The sequence below is a fragment of the Ipomoea nil genome, unplaced genomic scaffold, assembly GCF_001879475.1.
Source record: "Ipomoea nil cultivar Tokyo-kokei standard unplaced genomic scaffold, Asagao_1.1 scaffold1043, whole genome shotgun sequence".
In the NCBI taxonomy this organism is placed as follows: Eukaryota; Viridiplantae; Streptophyta; class Magnoliopsida; order Solanales; family Convolvulaceae; genus Ipomoea; species Ipomoea nil.
The window spans coordinates 9,954,889-9,978,905 of record NW_017617471.1 but is presented as its reverse complement, the minus strand read 5'-3'; the positions used below and the strand labels follow the sequence as shown (position 1 = coordinate 9,978,905).

At 35.3% G+C, this 24,017-nt stretch overlaps 1 protein-coding gene across 1 annotated transcript; it reads right to left on the bottom strand.

Moving 5' to 3' along the window:
- Positions 1 to 8,280: 8,280 nt before the first annotated feature.
- On the bottom strand, positions 8,281 to 11,489 carry LOC109182257 (serine/threonine-protein kinase WNK1-like). Its single transcript, XM_019332379.1, has 7 exons — positions 11,145 to 11,489; positions 11,002 to 11,039; positions 10,468 to 10,695; positions 10,159 to 10,379; positions 9,915 to 10,072; positions 9,370 to 9,826; positions 8,281 to 9,290 (listed from the first exon to the last, which is right to left on the bottom strand). The coding sequence occupies exons 1-7, from the start codon at positions 11,223 to 11,225 to the stop codon at positions 8,737 to 8,739; spliced, it is 1,737 nt and encodes a 578-aa protein (XP_019187924.1). The 5' UTR covers positions 11,226 to 11,489; the 3' UTR covers positions 8,281 to 8,736.
- Between the last annotated feature and the right edge of the window lie 12,528 nt (positions 11,490 to 24,017).

Below are 24,017 nucleotides of genomic sequence, written 5' to 3'. Positions count from 1 at the left end.
GTGAATCGACAATTTCGATTTAAATTATCGGTTTGAATCAATTTTTTATTTTTTGATAAATTCTATTTTCTTTTTAAAATAGTCCAAATTCAACAACTTTTTTTTTTTGGAATTTTTTCATTCTAGAATTTTTTTGAAAAAATAGTTATATCAAATATCTAAATTTTAAAGTTAAACTAAAAACATAAATAAAATTTTCGCCTTGTATTTATTTTTACCAAGATAAGTAGGCAACTTAAACTTGGTAAAATTAAATGCAAGCCCAAAACTTGGTGAATCCCGCCTTCCAATCTTGGATCGTGGCAACTTGAGGCGCGGTAGTGGCCTCCGAACCAGCGACGGGGTCTCTTGCGTCGGCCGGGTGGGCGCAGCGCCAGGCGTGTAGGGCGGCCGTGGCTGATGCCACAACCTTCTTCGGAGGGGGTAGGGATGCATCCCAAAACAACACCATTCCTTGCCTTCCAAATAAAATATAGAATAGCATAAGTGATGAATAATTGATTAGAGTCTAGAATACTTATCAGTTCTTTAAACCATGTATAAAAAACATTTGTGACACTAGTAGGGATTGGAAGGCGGGATTCACTCCAAATGGCCTTTGGATAATCACACACCACTAATGAATGCATAGTGTCCTCACTTGAGATGCCACACATGGCACATAAAGGATCAACTTCCACCCTCTTTATAAGCAAGTTCTTGGTAGTGGGGAGGATATCTCTCAAAGCTCTCCATAAAAAAGTCTTCCACTTTGGGGGGATTCTCAGTTTCCATAAAGTGGTCCATTTATCAAACGTGTCCTCGGTGTGGGCAAAATTTCCCACAATGATTCTATATATAGCCACTTTTAACATAATAGCAACCTTTCGGGTCCCCGAACCAATACCACGAATCTTCATATTCTGGTGATTTTGGGATTTTTAATATGCGATCCACATCATCCGGCAGGAAGAGGTCTGTCAAAACTGAATGATCCACGAGCCAAATTCCTGATCAATTAAACCAAATACGCTAGAGCCAGATAACTGATGGGGCATCTCAGTCTGGATTGATGCAATTTGATCATCCAGTAACCATGGATGCTCCCAAATGAGCGTAGATTTACCATTTCCAATACGCCGCCTTACCCCACTACAGATCAGTCCGTGAGATGCCATAATACTACGCCAGCAAAAACTGGGGTTGTTTCCCAAACTTGCTTCAAAGAAAAAGATGAATTAGGATAATACTTGGCCTTATAAATACGTGCAACCATAGAATCAGGTTTGTTGAGAAACCGCCACTCCTGTTTCCCCAGCATAGCCAAATTAAAGACCCTAAGGTCCTTGAACCCTAAACCTCCCTGACTTTTTGGAACACACAGTATGTCCCAAGCTAACCAGTGAATGCCACGATTATTCCCAGGGCCCCACCAATATCGATTCATAGTGCATTCGATGGTTGTACAAATAGAAATAGGGAGCAAGAATACACTCATAGAAAAAATAGGCATAGCTTGAGCCACAATCTTCAACAATATTTCTTTCCCAGCCTATGATAGGAGGTTCTTATTCCAGGAACCCATCATGTGCCTCATCTTGTCCTCAATATAAGAAAAAGCAGCCTTCTTATTTCTTCCAACAAACGAGGGTAGGCCCAAATACTTGTCAAAATTAGGAGCCTGAACAACCTCCAAAGTTGACGCCACATCCTCTCTGTGATCCTCCCTCGTGTTCTTACTGAAACAGATATTGGATTTATGGAAATTAACCACCTACCCCGAAAGCTTCTCATAAATGGATAGACAGTTCGTAATCTCCTGAGCCTCTTGAACATTGGCTTTGAAAAATAACATACTGTCATTAGCAAAAAACAAATGGGAAATGGGGGGAGCACCTCTAGCCACCCTAATACCATAAATTGCGCCACTTCTCTGGTCTTCAATGTGTATTATGAAGTTCTTTGCCAGTACAAAGCTTCATAGAGTTTCAATAAGCACATCGACAAGAATTAATGTTCAAGAGCCTAACTCTAGTTAGCACTTAGCAATTAATCATCCAAAAAGCACTTTAGGTAAATTTTATTTTCTTTTTTAGTATGACACCAAATATAATTCAAATTAAGATTAGATTTTTAAAATTATATGAAAATATTATATTGAATTTTTTTAAAAAAAATAAATGCATTAAAACTTAATTAAAATAAATTGTGAGATTAAATATCAGACGTAACATATAATAATTTCGATGTGCGTTTGCAATGAATAAATAGATAACTAAAAGGTTTAAATTGAAGCACTGATGTTGATGTGAAAGATAGAGGGGCACATTGTAGGAAGCAGCTACTATCATAAACAACTGTTAGACTTTTTTCCTCGACAAGATTCAAATGCTTGCACACGGTTCAATTAAGGTAACTTCTATGTCGACAATAGTAGCATTGCTTTTTTAGGTGTACTTGAGAATAAAAAGGGAAATGCTTCGAAGTAGCCAGTAGAAATTTAAGATAATAAGAAGGGTATTGTAAAATTACAAATTTATCATCATAATTTCAAAATTATCAAATGTGCACCAAACTTCTATTATAAATATGAAAAGTTGTATAGTTGAAATAACATCATGTATACTATTATAAATAAAAAGTTATTTATTATCACAAAGTCATAATAACGTGTTATTTTAAATGTATTTAACTCATGGACAACCAGAAAGACAAAAACTAATAAAGAGTAAAGAAGTTAAAAGCTTTCGTACGGTGTTAAATGGAGTTTTAAGAAATAAAAAGTGACAATGAAAGGTCATTAACACCCATCTGATCCTCATCATCAAAACACTAATATCGTAATTAACGTCATAAAGACCATTCAAATGGTTTTCAATCATTCTTTTAATTAAAGCTCCCTTTCTGAATCTCCCACTGCACGTACTCTGTTCACTTCCTTTTCCTTTCCTTTATATCTAATCTAATCAATAAATAATACTTCTTTCCAAAAAGAAAAAAAAAAAAACAATCATAAATAATACGGAGTACTTCTTTTTTAATAATAAGTACGGTGTATATCGAAAAGAAAATATATGAATAAAATATGATGATCTATTTTATTTGAATCAATCAAAACGTGACGTGTGGGAATTTCAATTCATCATTTATAAAGATAGTAAATTTTGGATAAAGTTATGGAGACTAAAACTTTTCAAAAAAATTCACCATCTACCGTGGTAATAAAGCTTTTTTAGTTATTGATTACTTTAAATTAGTTGGTCGCGCTCTATAATAAAAAAAAAAATTACTTATTAATTAAATATAAATACAAAAGTAATATATTGTCACGTTAAATGATGAAAGATTTTGTTAAAAAATTTGGTTCTTGTAACTGGATTATTATTATTATTATTATTATTTTTTTTATTTATTTTTTTTTTTTTTGCAAACAACATCTAGTAGTGAAGCTAATCGTAATTCAGTCCAAGTCATTTCCACATAATTTGACTTAAGGGAAAACCTGGTCTAGAATTATTTAACATGACATGCTTGTAGTATTTGACTCTTGCGAAAATCTAGCTTAGAACTCTTTAACAATATACATAATTTATCGGATTTGAATATTATTTGTTGGTTTTATGACTTTTAGACAGTAAAAGTTAGTTAACACAACCGTTAAAATGACAAGTATATAGAAAAATAGAGAGAATATAGAGATAAAATGAATATTGTATTACTATGAATTGTTCGTCTCTCTCCCTATGTATGGAGGTCTATTTATATTTTATACAAGTGGCTTTAGAGTCCTAAATAAATTTTTAGACTGCTTCATATTGCAATTATTATTGTGTGGGCCATGGTCCACACAAATAAAAAATACATTATTTGTGTAATTATTTGAAAGTACATTATTTGAGTATTGAAAGTACATTATTTTGTATACTATCAAATAATGTATATTTAGTACACAAATAATATACCTTTAGTATATTAAAAATGAACCTTGTATTCAAGAAAAATATATTATTTGAGCGATAAAAGTACATTATTTTTTGTATAATGTACATTTAGTACACAAATAATGTACTTTTAGTATATTAATAATGTACTTTTTTATGGTCGACAAAGCACTGTATGGACCATGATCCACATAATAATTTGTCTTCATATTGGGAGTCCTTGTAACATTAGAATTAGAAAACCCAATCTTATTCCAAGATGCTCACTCCTATCCGTGTTGGGCAGTGGGTCGTGAGCCCTAGTACACCATCCATCATTAACAATCTGTTTATCTACAATCTACAAATATAATAAGAGCGAATAAAGTTAGGCTCCTAACGGAAATTAAAAAATGTTGGTGTAATTATTGGTTGAAATTAATGGTTCATATTATTTTGATTTTAGTATTATTATTATTATTATTTTTCCTATTTTACCCTCTATTATATCATTTACTTTTTCTAAATACCCTTGTATTTTGTTAGTGTAAACTTTAGTAACGGAATATTCCGTTAACTATTTATTATTATTAACTTACTTATTGATTTTCATAAGGAAAGTCTTAGGTTCGAACCACATCCCAATCAAATTTGACATAATTGTGTCGTTAAACATATACTATGAATATGTTAGAGTGTATTAAAAAAATACAATGGCCATGTTTGGTAAATGACTGTTAGCGGGTAGCTGTTAGCTGATTGTGTTAATTAGAGGGTATAACTAGTTGATAACATTAGCTGTTGTAGAAAAGTGTTTGGTAAATTAGTTGTTAGCTTATAGCTGTTTGGTATAATTGCTTTTCTGAAAAAGCTAATTGAAAAAAGCTGTTTGGAGTAGCCTTTTGAATTTTAGCATTTTAGAGTTACAAAAAACTAATTAACCAAACACTTATATTGATATTTTAACTAAATCAAACAATTAATAGTGGTCAAATAAGCTAAAATTGGTATATAGGCCAATTTTTTATCAAATAGTGCCAATATAAAATTTAACATGAACTTTTTGGGGGGAATGAAGATTTGGTTCTATTTTTAAAGGTGCACTGCGCCAAGACACTAAAATTACAGTGAAGCACACCAGGGGACTAGATCAAATTAAGAATTCATTTCTGGCGGAAGTAGCAACAAGATGATGAACCATGGATAACGCCAATTAATAGGGTTTTGTGTTGCAAAAACTATGCTTAGGGTACTATCCAGTGGGGGTGCTTCCCTCTAAAATTGCTATTGCACCAGTTAATCCAACATTTTTACCACAGATCATAGTTATGCATTCTTGAAATATTTACTTTTATGCAAAATTTGATAATCTTGCATTGATATACTCTAGGACACCAAATAATATGATACTTTGATAAAATTCTGGCACACTAATTTAAAAATACATATCCGACATCAGACTATTCATGCAATACACATGTATAACTAGTCAATTATCATAAGCTGTGAGGTTAGAGACAATAAAATTTGAATATAAGAGCCAGTGAATAAAATGTAATTAAAAAATAAAACCAAATCAAAGGGAGATCAGAAACCAACTAATTAACTAACAAACCAATTCAAAATAATGAAATGAAGGCAGCGGAGTAAGGAATTGGTAATCTAAAAAAGTCTAGATCTGGTGTCGGTGGTTGTACATTATCAAATTGCTGGTTTTAGCGCAGTTGCAGAGTTGACCAAAACTTGTATAATATATATTATCATTCTATTAAAAAGAAAAAAGATTGAAACAACGGGATAATTAGAAAAAAAAAAATCCATTATTTTTTAGTTTACATATGAATTTCCATGGCTTAATTGAGTCAATGGACATTGGTAGTCAAATTCATAGTTTTGATTGCAAAGTTGAATAATCCTTACAACTTGCCGGTCAAGTTTCAGAAAATTCAACAGGCATATAAATAAATAAATAAATAAATAAATTATATATATATATATATATATATATATATATATATAGAGAGAGAGAGAGAGAGAAAGAGAGAGAGAGAGAGAGATAAGAACGCATGTCCAAGTACAAAGTAAATCGTAAATTTTATGATAGTTAAAAGTGCAATTTAATAATAAGTGTGTTTTGTAATTGTGCATGATACACCTTTATATTTCTCACATTTATTGGGTGTACTTTTACATATTATAATATGAGTTCTACTACATGTATTCCCTAATCTTACTATCTAAACTTTCTAAATTTTACTCCCTAATGTGGCGGATTCTGATAAGTTATGTTTTTCATGTGGGTCCCAATACAAGTGTCTACATTAAGATTTTGTGTGTGGAAGTACAAGTACAAAATGGGCGGTACATTTAACATTTTCCTTATAATATACACTTTGTAATTTTGTATGATGTACTTTTGAGTTTGCACTTGAGCTTGCGCTCTCACCAAATGTGGCCTCTATCTATAGAGAAAGTATACCATCCATTGTATTGGGTATATCATATATAGGGATATTGCATTCATATTTGATTGTACCCGTTACAAAAGACTTGTGATAGTATAATTTTGATTATATTAAATAATTAAAAAAATGGAGTAGTTTTTTAAAAAATTGTCTCACCTCCTCCTCACTTTTTTTTTTTTTTTTTTTTTTTTTTTTGGGAATGGTTGCATTGGAGTGAGGAATATCAAAACTTTTTCATACACATATTTAGTGAATTTCTTTGATACCTCCTAACTTTTATATACAGATCGACAAAATACATATATACATAAATACATATATGGAATATTATCTTAAGTTCTATAATTTCTAGAACCCAAAAATGATATAGCAAGTTAGCAATGTTCCACTTTCAAGACCAAATCAATTCAATAAAATATTGACACATATGTTTAATTTAGTCTTTAAGTAACATGGTTAGGACAAATTAAACTCGGTCCATACATAATTTCCCTTATTTAAGGCTATTACACTATTATTATGAGAAAAAAAAATTGAAAAATAGTTGTAAAATAAATAAATAAAAATACAGATAAGGTCAGCCAAACTAAACTGATATTGGTGGACCACAATGTGATTGAGTAAGCCTCCAGACCATGCATGCTCTAGCTAGCCAGACAATGATTTCAGCTGGATGAGGCATGATACTTTTGGGTGTGGGCCATCCAATTCAATAATTTCATCTTCATCATAATTGGCAAAATACATGTAATCCGGAGACTTTATATTCCCCTCATGTGATCTGCTTTATATTATTATGACTCTGTTTGATAAAATAGTTAATCTATCAGTCAATTTTAATTTATTCGATTACTATTAGCTGTTTGACTTGGTTAAACAACCAATTCAATAAAATCAGCTTTTTCAATTAGCTTTTTAAGAAAATCATTGTGTATGTAATCAGCTAAACTCACTAACTCAATCAGTTAGCAGCTATTTACCAAACACTATCTCATGTTATTTGTACAAAGATGAAACGAAAAAATTTATATTATTTAAATAAAGATGGAACGAAAAATGAAAAAGAGAAATAGATCGATTTGCAAGTTAAGATTAACGATGTTTAAAAAAAAAATTAAAATGTAAAATAAAAGTAGGTGTAATAAAACCCTAATAATTGGTATATGCATGGTGCATGCAATATGCAAAGTATCGTAGGTTGTCATTATGAAGCTCCCATTGGGCACAGCAGAATCATCCCACTAAATAATTCACTTCATCACTGGCAATCTGCAGGCCGGTTTCCCTTATATATAAATATATAATGCAAGAGATTCTGTGATCATTGCTTGTATCTATGTTAACCCGTTGATTCCTATTTCTCACTTTTCTCAATAAATATAAATTTTTAAACATATCGAGCCCATTTACTAACTGAGAAATTTCTCAAATTTTCTGAAAAATCGGAGAATTAGAGAACAGAAAATAGAAAACATGTTTACTATTGAAATTTGAAAGTGTATATTTTTTCATTGCACAGCCTCTATTAATTACAACATGGTTTCGTAAAGGATAACTTCAGCTTGTCGGGCTATTGACTTGATTACCATAAGGTTACAAGTTCGACTCCCAACCAAAACAGCCTATTAACTTTCTTGGTCTGAATCGGTAAGCTATTGACAACCTAAAATAGTTTATCTCCTTGTAGTCGCACACCCCTTCTTTGGTTTGAACCGATCAGTTATGGACAACTTAAGTTGATTTACTTCATGGTGATCGCACACCTTATTAAAAAAGATGGTTTTTGTAGGATATCAAGGAAAATTTCTAAGATATAAATAATGTTTGAATAATTGATCAAGATGACAGTAATGGGAACAAGAAGGTATCCCATAAGGGAATCCTAAGCCTTAATAATTACATTTCTCTTGGTATACTTACATTTGGCCCTCAATCAGCCTTTTCTCAACAAGAAAATGCTCTATAGCCAATCTAACAATGTGAAGAAAAGAGGGTGGATGGACAAGAAGGGGAAGGGGGTGAAAGGGTGCCTCATGGTTCTATACAGCCTGCAATTTTTGTGAAAATTTAGGAACATGAATCTGAGCCTGAAAACATTATAAACAAACAGTGTCAACCGGTGATGATGCGCTGAAGTTGTTGATAAAAGAAAGTTCTCTTTTTTCTTTTGCTTGACAGTAGACAAATCGATCTGTTCGCCTCACATTTTCGGGCCCTTTGGGATACCAGAACTGGGGCAGCACTTTCGAGCACAACTTCTATATTATCGGTTGATCTGAAAGACGATTGAAGAACATGGATTCATGGCTCAATTTCTCAAAAACCATTAAATTCCCTCAACCTTATTATCTGTTACTTTGTTGCAAACCATCTCAACTCTCGCCTGCCTCTTTAGTCGAAACTTCTTGATACTGTTTCTCGCTTTCTTCAAGGGAATGGCTCTCCCCGGAGCACACTGAGCTGCACTCGAGGCTTTCGTGCCTGTCCCAATATTCCATGTGATGGAAGCCATTTATTTGGCTCGATGAAGCCGGATCGTCTTCATGGTTAGAAGCATTCACCCGAGGGCTATTTGTTTGATACGTAATCTCCTCGAACCGGCCATGTGTGGCACAACTACTGCACTGCAAGAAGTGTAGATTCTTGGCAGCTGGATTATTCGACAGGAGATTCATAAAGGAACCTGTAGAAGTATGATTCGAAACACAATTGTAACAGAAACTGGGATTTGCAAAGTGAGAGATTACATCTAATCCAGGCCCTGGTCTCCAATCCGGGACTAATTTCGAAATCTCCCCATCTATCATATCTGCTATCTTAGTAACATCTTGGTCAGTAATATCCAGCTCTGCTACCATTTCAGTAGCAACGCTTAACGCTGTATCGGATTCAACATCAAACGGGAAATAGATATTCCTGATTCGACCTGGAAACAAAAACAAAACTGGGTTTTGAGTTCAAGAAAAGAATGAAGTTCAAAAAGATTCGGTTTTTAATGGTCTAACCTTCTTGGTCTGAAATTCTAAGTCTTAAAAAGATGCTCCCATCCTCTCTTCTCTTCCCTTTGATACTTATATCCAAATTAGAAGAATGATCTTCGCGTTCATCATCATTGTACTCGAAAAGCTCGATTCCATTTTGGTCGAATTCATTAGGATCACACGCCCATCCTTTCTCCTCTTCTTCATATGCATAACCATTGCAGTACCCATTGTAGAAGCCATTACTAAACGATGTTCCTTCACAGTCCACCTCGAGAACTGGCTGCCTTAATAGAGGGTCCATGTAATCCAACTCTCTCTTCATAGGCCTTAAATCGTGCTCGCAATCTTCGAGTTGAAGGAATGGATCATCCAAAAGCTCCCTTGCTGATAGCCTTAAGGAGACAGTGGCCAAGCATTTTTCAACGAATTCTCGTACCTCACGATCCTTCACTTTATACAATGCATCTGGTTTCTTCCCCTATATAACAACTAACCAAGTTACTAGAGACGATAGAAACACTAAAGATCGAGATTATATTGAAAAATGAAGAAAAGGGAATACTTACAGAGATAACTTTCTTGTAGATCTGGGCAGGATGAGTGCATTCACTATATGGGTATTCGAAAGTGACCATTTCCAAGATACACATCCCAAAAGAATAGATGTCAACCAATTCATTATATTCCTCTTCATACACTTCTGGGGCCATGAATTCAGGAGTTCCTAAACATATTATCAAGAATAGCATTAAGTAAACAGCAAAGATCCCTCTAGCAAACAGGCAAAGATCGAAAAATATCGAAGAATACCAACACAATGAGCAGCATGGGATTTTCTGAGAATAGCAGCTAGGCCAAGATCTCCAATTTTAACTTCCCCTTGATTCCCATTCACAAAGATGTTATCACACTTGAGATCTCTGTGGATCACTGGGGGATCATGGCTATGGAGATAGAGTAATCCATTCAAGATCTGTCTGCACCAATGCTTCACTGCTCTAATATTAACCCTTTTGTGCTTCAGCCTATACCTGCCAAACCCAATCCAAGATTAACTGATTGAATGGAACCAAAAGCCAGAGAAAAACATGGATCAAGAAATGGGATATATATGCTTACTGTCTGAGTGTTCCAGAAGTAAACATTTCAGTTACAAAATTGATGTTCCTATTGGCAGTATCAACCCAAGAGGTGTAGAACTTCATAATGTTTTTGTGATTCAATATCTTCAGCAGGTGAATTTCACAGTAGAGCCTCTCAAGATCTTCAGGGCTTTGCAGGAAATCATACAGCTTCACCTGGTTCCAAGCAACTTCAATCCCTTCATACTCATCAAATGCTCTGTAACTGCACCATTTCATAAAAAAACAAAACCCCAATCAGAATCCTAAATCCACCTCAGACCCATCACCAACCCCCCACCTTCCCCAAAATACCCAAAAAAAAAAAAAAAAAAAAAGATTCCTTCTTTGCAAGGGAGATCCCAAATCCATCAGCTACCCATTATTCAATCTTCCAAAAAGGTTCTAGCTTTGGTACAAATTTTTGAAATGGTACTTCACAAATCTCAGAAACTCAACAAACAGGCCTTTGATGAAACCTGAACAGATTTGTCAAACACCCAACAAAAAAAAGATGAATTTCTATACATACACTGTCTTTGAAGCCCCTTTTCCAAGTATTTCATTGTACTGCAACAACAAAAAAAGAAACCAAAAATCAAGCTCAAAACTTTACAAAGAAAAGCCAGCAGAAAGGGAGTGGTGCAGGTTGGGTAGGGGTAGGGGGGCTCATACTCTGCCATATCTTCCAGTTGGATCAACTTCAACGAACTCAGAAAGATCTGGTTCTGTAATTGAAATTGAAAGACCATTCATTCTCTGAAAATAAAAAATAAAAAAAATTTGCACTTTCAGTGTATTTAAGCAGCTAACTTTCCTCCTTGTTTTTGGCTCTGACACCAAGAAAGAGGGCTAGAAAGATGAAGGATGATGCATCACATGTAAGGTGCTGGCTGTTTTTTTTTCAACTTTTTATTGAAAGAGGGAATGATTTGCAGCGAAAGGGGAGAGAGTGGAACACAAACGTTGAATCCTTCCAAGGAGATTAAGGAGGACAAGCAAATAATAAGTCCCATATGTACATTATTAAGTAGTCCATGATAATAAATACTTTGGGTTTTTTGTTTTTTATTTTCACTCATCTTCATGCAATTATTGTGTAGATTTTTTAAAATAAAAAATCAATTAGCAATAAGATTAATCAATTTACAAATAACTAAAGAATATAGTTTTTTTTTTTTTTTTTGATAATAAGAATATAGAGAGTTTTTATCCAACAAAAGCTAAAGAAAAGAGTAATTATCTAGATTGGTGGCATGTCCTACTCTTTAGAAGAAATATAACTATATTATGAAAAATTTTATGATATCAACAATGTCAAAGAAATACAACAATTTTCTTTGAATCAAAACTTATTACCTAATAACTTAATAATTTAGGACAGTTGATAAATGCACTGTTAATGTAAGGGCGTTTGGTTCAAACATTGGAATCGAAATGATAATGGTAATCAAATACTTGATAATGGTAATGGTTTTAAGCAAGAAGAGTCTCTTTATTTTATTTAGAAGTAGGGATGAAAGATATAATGAATTTTATAATTAGTAAAGAATTTGAATCTAATAGTAGGATATAAAAAATAGAAAAATTAAACAAACATAGTAATGAGTATCAAATTATATAGTACCAACGTACAATACAGAATTTCCAACCAAACTCAACTTAAATTATTTTTATTGTTTAAATTAGGATAGGGGAGACCTAAAAAAACATAACACTAAAAGCTACACATTCTTGCCCAAAGACCTTGTGATCGAGCGGAATAGCTGTGACTTCTCAAATTAGAGGTCTTAGATTAGCATAAAAAAAATAATTAAAAAAATAAATAAAAAAAAAAAAACTGGCAACCACATAAAGACCCTTATGAAATTGTAGCGTCATCTTCATAAGAGCATCTGCGACCCTATTTTGCACTAAACAAATATTAAAGTTAAGAATACTTAATTTAAGCATAACACTTAGGCAAACTGTGAAAAATATTATTAAAAATTTAGAATGATAAATAATTAGAGGTAAGTCACAAGGTCACAACTCAACCACATTTCTTGAGGGAGGGACACCCCACACTAAACGTGACAAAACAGTGAGAGAAAGAAAAGGCCAATTATTTTTCCTCTTTGATGAGGGACAACCAATATGCAATCCAAAATAAATAAAGGAAAAGGTGTTAAATATATCATCAATTTTTTACTATTTGTGCAATTAGATCATCGAATAAAAAAGTGTGCAATTGAACCATTTAATTTTACTAAAAATGTGCAATTGACATTCTTTACAAATAGACTACAGGTTTCAGTTCACCTTTTCCTAGGACATGTTCATAAAAAAAATGTATTTTTTTAAAACTTTCTTTGAAAATTTTAATATATTAATAAAAAATATTATATTAATTTTTTTTAAAAGAGGAGGTTGTTGCCGCCTCCGTCAAGGTACAGAAGGCAGCCACCTCTTCCTTCATCAAAAGGGAAGGCAAGGCTGCCTCCACTTAACTATGAACAGAGGAGTCAGCCCTCCTGTTCCAAGCTCCATCTTTATTTTTTAAATAATAATCATGGGATGAGGAGTTTATCATATTTTTGTGAAGTATGTGACAGCTACCTCCTCTTTCGTCGACCTTGACGAAGGAAGAGGCATGGTTGCACCTTCTTTGTAGATTTGGACTGAGGAGGAGGCAAAGTTACCTCCTCCACCCGTCAGCAAGTTGAACGGAGGAGGCTACCCCCTCCTCCGTTCGTCGATGACCTGGACGGAGGAGGAGGTCCGTCCATGTTAGATTTAAAAAAAAAAAAAAAAAAGACTTAGACCGGTTTTACTTGCAAATAACCTGCTATAAATATTACTAGCACAAATTTATAAAGTTAGATGATTCAATTGCACTTTTTTTTTTGTTCGGTGGTCCAATTGCACGAATAGTAAAATTTTGATGGGCTATTTATGCTTCTTTTCATAAATAAATAAATAATAACAATATTGTAAAAAGTTTTTTTTTTTTTCTTGGTAAAAAGGCATTAATAACTTCTCCCACAAAGGCATTAATAACTTAAATGAAGAAGTGGGAGCTGTGCTGTCTGCTGCCGTTCACAACATTAATAAAATAATTAGTAAAATTTTAGAATGCAGAGTAGTAATATTTTTTTATTTGGGTGATAATATTTTTTTTAAATAGTACTCCGAATAATAATTTTATTTTACAATTTATAAAAATGATATTGTTCTTTTTTATATATAATAAACTCCATTTTTATTATTTAGTATTATACGATTTTCAATTAATTATCATATTACACAATTTATAGTTAAAATGCCAAAGTTTTGATAAGTAACTCGTGAACAAAAATAACACGCATTATATACTTATTTTTCTCAATATATTTTGAATAAAATAATAAAAATAAAAATAAAAATAATTAGATTTCAAATTATAATCAATTCTCATATGACTAACATGTATTTGTCTTATTAACATCAAGCATTCTTTCTCAAGTTATAATTTTTGAATAGTGAAAATATACATTTTTCAATCACAAATGCAGTGTTATTTAATTGACAATTCATATTTCAAATAAAACTCAATAATTATAATTATAAAAAAAAAAAAAAAAAACTACAACTAATAATGACTAACAATTAAGAGTTTTAAAAACCTAACTTACCTAGATGCAAGGGCCAAGGGAATATTCGATCAAATTTTAACACAAAATTTTAATTTTAATCAAATTGACAATTCAAAATTAGTCATCAATTTTAAAATTGTTCAATTGCAATTTTTGACTTTCATGATATTATCAATTTTTTTCATTCTATTGATTTTTCAAGATTATATCATGAAATTCAGAAAATTACAATTGAACAAATTTAACGTCAAAAACTAATTTTAAAATACTAATACAATCCACGAATTAAAATTGAACTTTTCTTAAATTTTAAAAGGAACAAAGCGGACACAACAAGAAAAAAGGTTGTAAATGAAACATTTAATAAATAAATAAAAAGAAGAAATATATACATACATAGAGTGAATGAAATGGGTGAAGGGGACCATGTGGAAAAATAAAAATAAAAAAGAAATAATAAAATAGAGAAAGCAATGCGGTCACGTTAGTGGACCAAAAGGAGTGTGCGAATAGTCCGTAGCGAAGAAATGCACGGTTGAGTTGTAGTATTAAAAAAGAGTAGAAACAAGGATGACGAGGTGACACTCACCCAATACAAACAATGCTATGTTGTCCACATGGTTTGGTTTTTGTTAGGTTAGTACGGAAACAGGTACGTACGGTTCATACTTCCTTTTTCTTTCCTACGTTTTTCCTTTTCTACCAACCTTATCTCCTCAAAAAAAAAGTATGTTATTTGTGTCAAATTATTTATATTTACAATAAGGAGAGGAGAGTGCTACTATTTTATAGGTTCTGAACAAAGTAAAGGATATATATAAATATACAATTGGGATATATAAATATACAATTGGGTTCTGTGAGTATTATTGTTATTAATTGTATTTAATTTGTATAACCTATGTTAGTTTTCTATGGCTAGAATAAGTCTACTGTCTGTATCCTATTAGATAGGAGTAGTTAGAAGTAGACTGAGATATACTCTCGTGTAATTCTATCTGTTGGTTGATTGAATTGAATCTCTGAGTTCTTCCAGTGAAAAGTGAAGATTAATCTTAATTTTAAAATAATTTGTAATAAATAAATAATTAAAATATATATATTAAAAAAACAGAAAATGGCGGACGGAGACGAACCTCCGTCTCCAGCCATGGAGACAAAGACCTTCGTCTCCATGGCTAGGAGACGAATTCGTCTCCCTGGCCTTCGTCTCCAAAGCCATGGAGACGTAGCCGGTTCGTCTCCGGCCGGGAGTTTCTGTTTTTTTTTTTAATAATATTTTAATTATTTATTTATTAAAAATTATTTTAAAAATTTTATTTTAAAATCGGTAACTTGCTACATCAGGTAAACAAGTTATTTTGGGCTAAATTGCATGTTTTTGTGTTGTTCAGTGGCTCAATTGCATTCTTTTTTAGTTCAATGACCTAATTGCAATTTGGTGTGCAGTTGAGTGACCTATTTGATCCTTATTCCTAATAAATATAATGTATTATATAAATGTATATATTTAATTAATTATAATTTTTATACATTAATCTATCAATATATATATATATATATATATATATATATATATATATATATATATATATATATATATATATATATATATATATATATATATACACACACACACACACACACACACACACACACATTTTGCAGCGTTTGCAATTGGCATTTTGGGATGACGCACCTTAAGTGTTAAAATGGCGAGCCTTATCTGTTATATTGGCGCACCTTTTCAGTGTTAAACATGGCGCATCTTATGCGATACAAAGACGCACATTAAGCTATGGAAAGACACACTTACAGCTTTAGACTGACTCACCTTAATTTTAAACAAAAAATTTGCACCTTAAGTTCTCATCTGAAAAACTAACACACCTTAAGCACAGGAACCACGCACCTTAGGCTATGGAAAGACACACAAAAAACTTTAGACTGACGCACCTTAAGTTAAAAAAAAAAAATGAACCGTAAGTTCTCAACTGAAGAACTGACACACCTTAAGCACAGAAAACACGCACTTTAAGTATTAAATCGACGCACCTTAAGCACAGAAACTATGCACCTTAACTTTTAACAATACGGAAAATGGCCAAATTGCAACTGCATTTTTTTTAAAAAAAAAAAATTTCTTCAATCTGGGTTGTTGATTTTGATTAGATTAAGGACTGAGATTAAGCCTCATCTTTTACTAAAGCATATTACCGCACCTAATCCTTCATATATATATATATATATATATATATATATATATATATATATATATATATATATATATATATATATATATATATATATATATATATATATATATATATATATAATCAATCAGAAAATTAGCAGTTATCACCATGTATTGAATGTTCTGATTTGATGTCCATATGTCATTTGTGATACTAATTTTGCCAACTGAATTCAACAACCCTTGTACTCGTTTCTTTTCTAGCTTATAAGTTGACCAACAATCTTTTGTGGTTGCTATTCGACCAATTCACTCATAATATGGATTTGCAGTTTGCATGATTATATTGAAGAGTTCATACTCAACAAAAGAAAATGGCAATTCATGAACCATAATCATGTGAGATATAACCTCCCTCATCCTTGCTTGATCATATATACTTGATATGGTTTATTCCAGCGTACGTAGAACGCATGTACTATATGTATGAACAAGGTAGAGTAGACAAGAAGAAATAGCTCAAAAGATTCTTTTATTCATAGTGTTCTTGTGTTTTTCTTCGAGAGAAGGGAGAGCATTATATGTTAGAGAGAGAGAGAGAGAGAGGAGAGAGGAAAAGACCCCTAACATGAAGGCCTAAAGCCATTTTATATAGGCCCAAGCGTTGACCTTGACTTTGACCCGTTGACCCGAACCGTTTGACCTCGACCCGACTATAAACGAGAGCACAGTCGTACATGGAGGTACAACCCGGGGTATATATCATATCAAGTAGCCCCCCTAGTTCGTGCCTTGACGTAGAGCTAAAGAGGAAGGGTTCGGGCTAGAAAACCTGACTACACGGTCCGTGACATGCGCTGGTTGCCTCGTTAAAAAACCTTAGACTAGGAAAAAATCCAGTGAGAAAAAATTCTAGCTAAGGGAAAAAGAGTACAACCATAAGCACAGTCTTTGGACTATAAGGGGTCGTTTAAATTCTATCGATATAGAAATCGGATTTGCAACATTCGAGAGGTCAAAATCTACCGATCTGGCGATCGGGAGATTGGGTCAACCGCGATTTAGAGGTCTACTTTACCAATCTACCGACCGGGTTGCTTGGTAGGACTGAGAGGTCTTAACTTGCGATCTAGGGATCTACTTTTTACCAATCAAGGGATTGGTTTTACTCATGATCTATGGATCGAACTTTCTATGATGTAAGAGATCAAATTGCACCGATCTAGGGATCGACTTGCACTATTCGAGAGATTGGGCTTTTAACGCGGTGTAGCGATCAGGTTCTAGCATGGTTTAAGAGATCAAACTATACCGATCTAGGGATCGGGTTACACTAATCGGGAGATTGGATTTGCAGGGAGACCTATTAATCACTTCTTACCAATCAAGAGATTGGTTTTATTCGCGGTCCGGATACCTCAACCGATCGCAAGCGGGAACGCTTTTCCTAATGCTCTTCACTCGGGCTAACTGGCTGCGACTGGTTTGAGCTCGGTCAAACTCTAATCTAGCTCACTCGGCTTAAAGATCGTTCTTAGCCGATCGTTTTTTGTTGGCTTTGATTACCGCATTAATCACTATGACTTACTTTTGAAAATCAAGAATTGTTTGACTGGGGCGATTTTCCCCCTTCTGCACTCGGTTTATGAATCGAAAGTCCAGGCAGAGGGACACTAGGAGACCCGATGGTCTAACGATAGTGAGATGCGCTTAAAACAACAATCAACTAAACATGGGTTTTTCCCTTTTTACGCTCGGTTTATGAATCGAGAGCCCTCAAGCGGAGGGGAGCCAAAAGACCCGAAGGTCTTACAATAACGAGACCGAAAAGGTCGCTTTGGTCGGGAAGCTCATTAACGAACGAGCTCCGTAGGCCGAAGGAGGTGCCTTATAAGGCACTAGGAGACCCAAGGCTCTACGATAACGTGATCGGGAAGGTCATTCTACTCGTGAAGCGATGACGAGACCGGGAAGGTCATTCTGCTCGGGAAGCACTTTAGTGCTCGAGCTCCATAGGCCGAGGGAACATGCTCTACAACCCTATCAGTAGCCACCCACTCCCTTAGTTGCGAGAATCGTCAGCATAAGGGAGTAAATACGATAGCTTCTGGAGTTTGCTTTGCAACTTTGATTGTGATCGGAAACGACCCGACTGATCTCATGATGCCGATGCACCCGACCATACTTATAGCATCGATAGTCAATTTGCCTAACTTGTAGGACTTTGAGGATTTACGGAATTTACACTTACCGATCAAGAGATCGGACCTCTAACGTGACAGAGGATTTGCATGCTACCGATCAAGCGATCAGATTATTAGCGTGATCAGGTGATCAATCTTTACCAATCAAGAGATTGCTTTTACTCGGGGTGGGAAGTCCGACCTCGGGGGGTCAACTGCCTACCTCGTAGCACTTAAAGCTGAGATATGATCTCGGGCTGACTGGGTCGGTGGTGGCAATGCCGACCTAATCGGACTTACAATACCGGCGGTGGCAAGGCCAACCTAACCGGTCTAAAAATTCCTACCTTGTAGGGCTTAAAGCCGAGATATGATCTCAGGCTGACTGGGCCGGTTGTGGCAATGCCGACCTAACCAAACTTACAATGCCAGTGGTGGCAAGGTCAACCTAACCGGTCTTAAAATGCTTACCTTGTAGGGCTTAATGCCGAGATATGATCTCGGGCTGATTGGGTCGGTGGTGGTAATGCCAACCTAACCGGACTTACAACGCCGGTGGTGGTAAGGCCAACCTAACCGGTCTTAAAATGCCTACCTAAAGCCGAGATATGATCTCGGGCTAACTGGGCTGGTGGTGACAATGCCGACCTAACCGGACTTAGAGCAATCTTACCAATCAAGAGATTGGATTTGCCCGACACGGAACCGGAATAGTAGACAGTCCCTACTCTCGGAGTAATACGATCGGTATGGCATCAGGACTTTAAAGTTTATCGACATTGCGGTCGTAAATCGAAGCCTTGTCGTCATCAGTATGGAACCGGAACTTAAAGTTTATCGACATTGCGGTCGTAGGTTGGAGCCCCGTCCTCATCGGTATGGAACCGGAATAAAGTTTAAACGACATTATGGTCGGTAAGTCGGGGCCTTGTCCTCATCGGTATGGAACCGGAACTTAAAGTTTATTGACATTGCGGTTGTAGGTCGGAGCCTCATCCGGCTAGTCCTAAGCCAAAATTGCCTACTTAGTAGGGTTTGATGTGAGACTTTTCCCGGACTTAACAATGCCGGTGGTGACAAAACCAACCTGACCGGGCTTGAGATGCCGGTGGTGGAAATATCAACCTAACCGAACTTATTGTACATTTAATTCTCATTATTACAATTTTCTAAGTATAAGTCTAGAACTTATACAAACTACAACCAAACCTATACAATTTTAGAATTTAAAATTTACATTCTTAATTCTCCTAATTCTAAGGAACAAATAGTCTGCTACCAAATCAGTGGTGTCACACTGCCCCAGAGAAGGTAACGCCACGCGTACATGCTTGAGACAATCTTGATCTTCAATTTCATCCACCACTATGTACCCGACCTTCAAACACTACACAGCAATGTAAGTAGAACTGTAGAATACAAATAAACAAGAAGAAGAGGAAAAACTAATATATTGTGTCTTGTGTCAACTTCAATACAAGCACTTGTATATATAGTGCTAACAAGATGATGAAAAATAAATACAAATGAGAAAACAAAGAGACACATGGAAAACCCAAGAGATACATGGGAAACCCAAGAGACATATGGAAAATCCAAGAGACACATGACTATTAATATAGATGATTAATATCATCAAATATCTCAACACCCCCCCTCAAGTTGGAGCATGCGGATCTGAAATGCCCAACTTGCGAAGAAGAAATTCAAATTGCCTTTGCCCAGGAGCCTTTGTGAAGATGTCAGCTAATTGCGAATTGGTAGGAATGTAGGAAGGGAAGATCAAACCATCTTTAATTGCATCGCGAACAAAATGACAATCCACTTCAATGTGTTTTGTGCGTTCATGAAACACTGGATTCTTTGCAATATGAAGGGCTGACTGACTGTCACAAAATAACTTTATGGTTTTGGGATGATGAACCCCCAGACTTAACAACAAGCCCTTTAACCATTTGAGTTCACAAGTAACGGCTACCATGGATCTGTATTCTGCTTTTGCAGAAGAACGAGAAACAGAAATTTGTTTCTTTGTTTTCCACGAGATTGGAGAATGGCCGAGAAAAACCAACCAACCCGTAAGCGATCGCCGAGTAATAGGACATGCGGCCCAATCCGAATCACACCATCCCTGTAGCGTTAGATCAATGTCTGCTCGTAGGAGAATCCCTTGACCTGGTGTACCTTTCAAATAACGGACAACTCTCAAAGCTGCCTCCCAGTGCTCATCATGTGGTTCTTGCATGAATTGAGACAACACATGAACAGAGTATGCGAGATCCGGTCGAGTTACGGCTAAGTAGATAAGTCTTCCAACTAGACGCCGATAAGCTGTAGGATTAGAGAAAATTGGGCCACTAGCTAGGCCGAGTTTGTGGTTTTGCTCAATAGGAACACTAACCGGTTTGGCCCCCAACAATCCTGCTTCAGAAATAATATCAAGAGTATATTTTCTTTGACACAAAAATAGTCCAGAAGCGCTACGAGCAACCTCAATACCCAGAAAGTACTTTAGAGTGCCGAGATCTTTCATATGAAAACAATCGCTGAGATAAGCCTTAAATGTCTTAAGAGCAGCAGAATCATTCCCAGAAATGATGAGATCATCGACATAAACAAGTACATTTATCTGAATTCCACCCCGAGTAAAGGTGAATAAGGAGTAGTCCGAATAGGATTGTAAGAAACCATACCCTTTCAAGGCCGTAACAAGTTTTGCAAACCAGCACCTCGGTGCCTGCTTTAATCCATACAAGGACTTGCACAATCGACACACTAATTTAGGATCGGATGCCTCAAAGCCCGGGGGAAGCTTCATATACACCTCTTCATCGAGATTACCGTGCAGAAAAGCATTGTGCACATCCATCTGATGTAGTTCCCAATTTTTAGATGCTGCAATGGCAAGAAGTGCACGAACAGTTGTCATTTTGGCAACAGGAGCAAAAGTTTCTGTGTAATCGATGCCTTCTTCCTGATGATTACCAAGAGCCACTAATCTTGATTTGAGTCTTTCAATCGACCCATTTGAGTTATATTTGATTCGATACACCCAATGACTCCCAAGAGCCTTTTTCCCAGGCGGGAGATTTTCAAGAGTCCAAGTTTGATTGTCTTCGAGGGCTCGGATTTCATTTGTCATAGATTCTTTCCAACCGGTATGTGTCATTGCCTCCTTAAAAGATTTTGGTTCTTTTTCAGAAAGAATTGCTGCGAGAAAAGTTCTGTATGGTAGAGAAAAATTGTCACAATTTATATAATGTGCTAAAGGATAGGGAGTACCTGAGGGTGACTGTGGAGACGGTGTGACGGAGGATGGACTTTTAGAAACAGTAGAATTAATAACATAGTCGCGCAACCACACTGGAGGAACTTTATTTCTCATACCCCGACCCATCTCAACATTCGGATCCTGGTTATTTGGAGCAAGAGTACTAGTGTGTTGTTCAGGTTGTGAGTTGAATTCGGGTATGGAGTTTGACTCCGGTTGAGAGGTTGGCTCGGGTGTGGAGCTTGGCTCAAGTTGAGGATTTGGCTCGTTTGTGGAGCTGGGCTCGGCTTCTTCAACAATTACAGAAAAATCTTCGTGAACAAATTCTTCATGAGGATTGGTAGTCGTGTCTGTGAGGGGAAATGGAAAAACATCCTCAAAAAATTTCACATCGCGGGAAACAAAAAATTCTTTGGTGTCAAGATCAAACAACTTCCAACCCTTTTTCCCAAATGGATATCCCACAAAGATGCACTTTCGACTCTTGCTAGCAAATTTATCGCCTTTTGCTTTTTGATTGTGGGAAAAGCAAAGACACCCAAAAACACGAATTGTGTTGTAAGATGGAGGACTACCAAAAAGAATTTCATAAGGAGTTTTGTTACCAAGCAACGGTGTTGGTGTCCAATTTATAAGATGTGTGGCCGCAAGAACACATTCTCCCCAAAAATAAATTGGCAAATTGGCTTGGAATCTCAAAGCTCTCGATACATTGAGAATATGTTTATGTTTCCGCTCAACCCTACCATTTTGTTGAGGAGTTCCCACACAGGAAGTTTGAAATAGAATTCCAGTATCAGAAAAAAAATCACGCAAGCAATTGAATTCAGTACCGTTGTCACTCTGAACGACCTTGATTGATTTAGAAAATTGTCTATCAATCATAGCCACAAAACACAAGAACATTTTAAAAACCTCAGTTTTATCCATCATCAAATAAATCCAAACTGCTCGCGAATAATCATCTATTATAGTCAAGAAATAACGTGCACCACAAGAGGATTGATGTTGGTAAGGACCCCACAAATCACAATGTATTTTCTCAAATATTCGAGATGCTCTGTTATTACTCAAAGGAAACTTATCTCTAGGTTGCTTAGCACGAAAACAAACCTCACAAGCTTTATTAAAACTTCCCACAACAGTGCCAACAGACGGAAGTAATTTTACCACTTTTTCATATGGATGACCCATTCGTCGATGCCAAAGATTGACTGAACTTGTCACACCATTTACTGTAGGATGTTGCACTGAATCGATTCCCTTGAAGTAGTAAAGTCCATCCCGTCTAACACCCGTTCCAATCAGTTCCCCCGATTGGTCCTGTATAGCACACATATAAGAGTTAAAGTGGACATTGCTATGCATAGCATCATTTAACTGAGAAACAGAAATAAGATTGCAACTTAAAGACGGAACATAAAGGACATGATTAAGAACAATTTTGTCTGTTAATCGAACCGAGCCTTCTCGAGTTGCAACCACTGTTTTTCCGTTGGGTAAACCTACAGGGCAATGAAATATATCTTTTGCATCAGTCATTCGAGTGGAATCACCAGTAACATGACGAGAAGCCCCTGTGTCAATTATCCACAACCGTGGATCAAATTTACCATTCAATTGATCATCAAAAATCTCTGTACCACTAATCAGCCCTGTTAATGCCTGCGGCTGCTCGTCATCAACCATTGATGAGTTTATGCACATGTATAAACCTTGGCGACTGATACCATGTAGAATACAAATAAACAAGAAGAAGAGGAAAAACTAATATATTGTGTCTTGTGTCAACTTCAATACAAGCACTTGTATATATAGTGCTAACAAGATGATGAAAAATAAATACAAATGAGAAAACAAAGAGACACATGGAAAACCCAAGAGATACATGGGAAACCCAAGAGACATATGGAAAATCCAAGAGACACATGACTATTAATATAGATGATTAATATCATCAAATATCTCAACACAAATATCTCAACAAGAACTTTTATGTGCACGGGAAACTGCATGGAGAAAGGCGCGATCATTCTGATGGTCGGAGGTCGGAGGCGCGATCAATACTTCCAATTCTGAACACCACTAACACGGCCGTATTTTCTAATTTTTATGTCGATGGAACCACACAAATGATCCTTTACTCTGAAAGATTAATTTTGCGTTTTATGCAATTGTCTAAATATCTTTTATATTGTGTGGTTGTGCCATCCGTTTTTGTTTTTTTTTTTTTTTTTTGTTTTTTTTTTTTAATTTCAAGTTGCGGTGATTGCATTGCACTTTTTC

Excerpts from the sequence above, each read along its gene's own strand:
- LOC109182257 (XM_019332379.1), bottom strand. The coding sequence starts at position 11,225 with ATGAATGGTCTTTCAATTTCAATTACAGAACCAGATCTTTCTGAGTTC. Across the intron at positions 11,040-11,144 it reads CAACTGGAAGATATGGCAGA|TACAATGAAATACTTGGAAA; the intron begins GTATGAGCCCCC and ends TTGTTGTTGCAG. Across the intron at positions 10,073-10,158 it reads CCATGCTGCTCATTGTGTTG|GAACTCCTGAATTCATGGCC; the intron begins GTATTCTTCGAT and ends TAATATGTTTAG.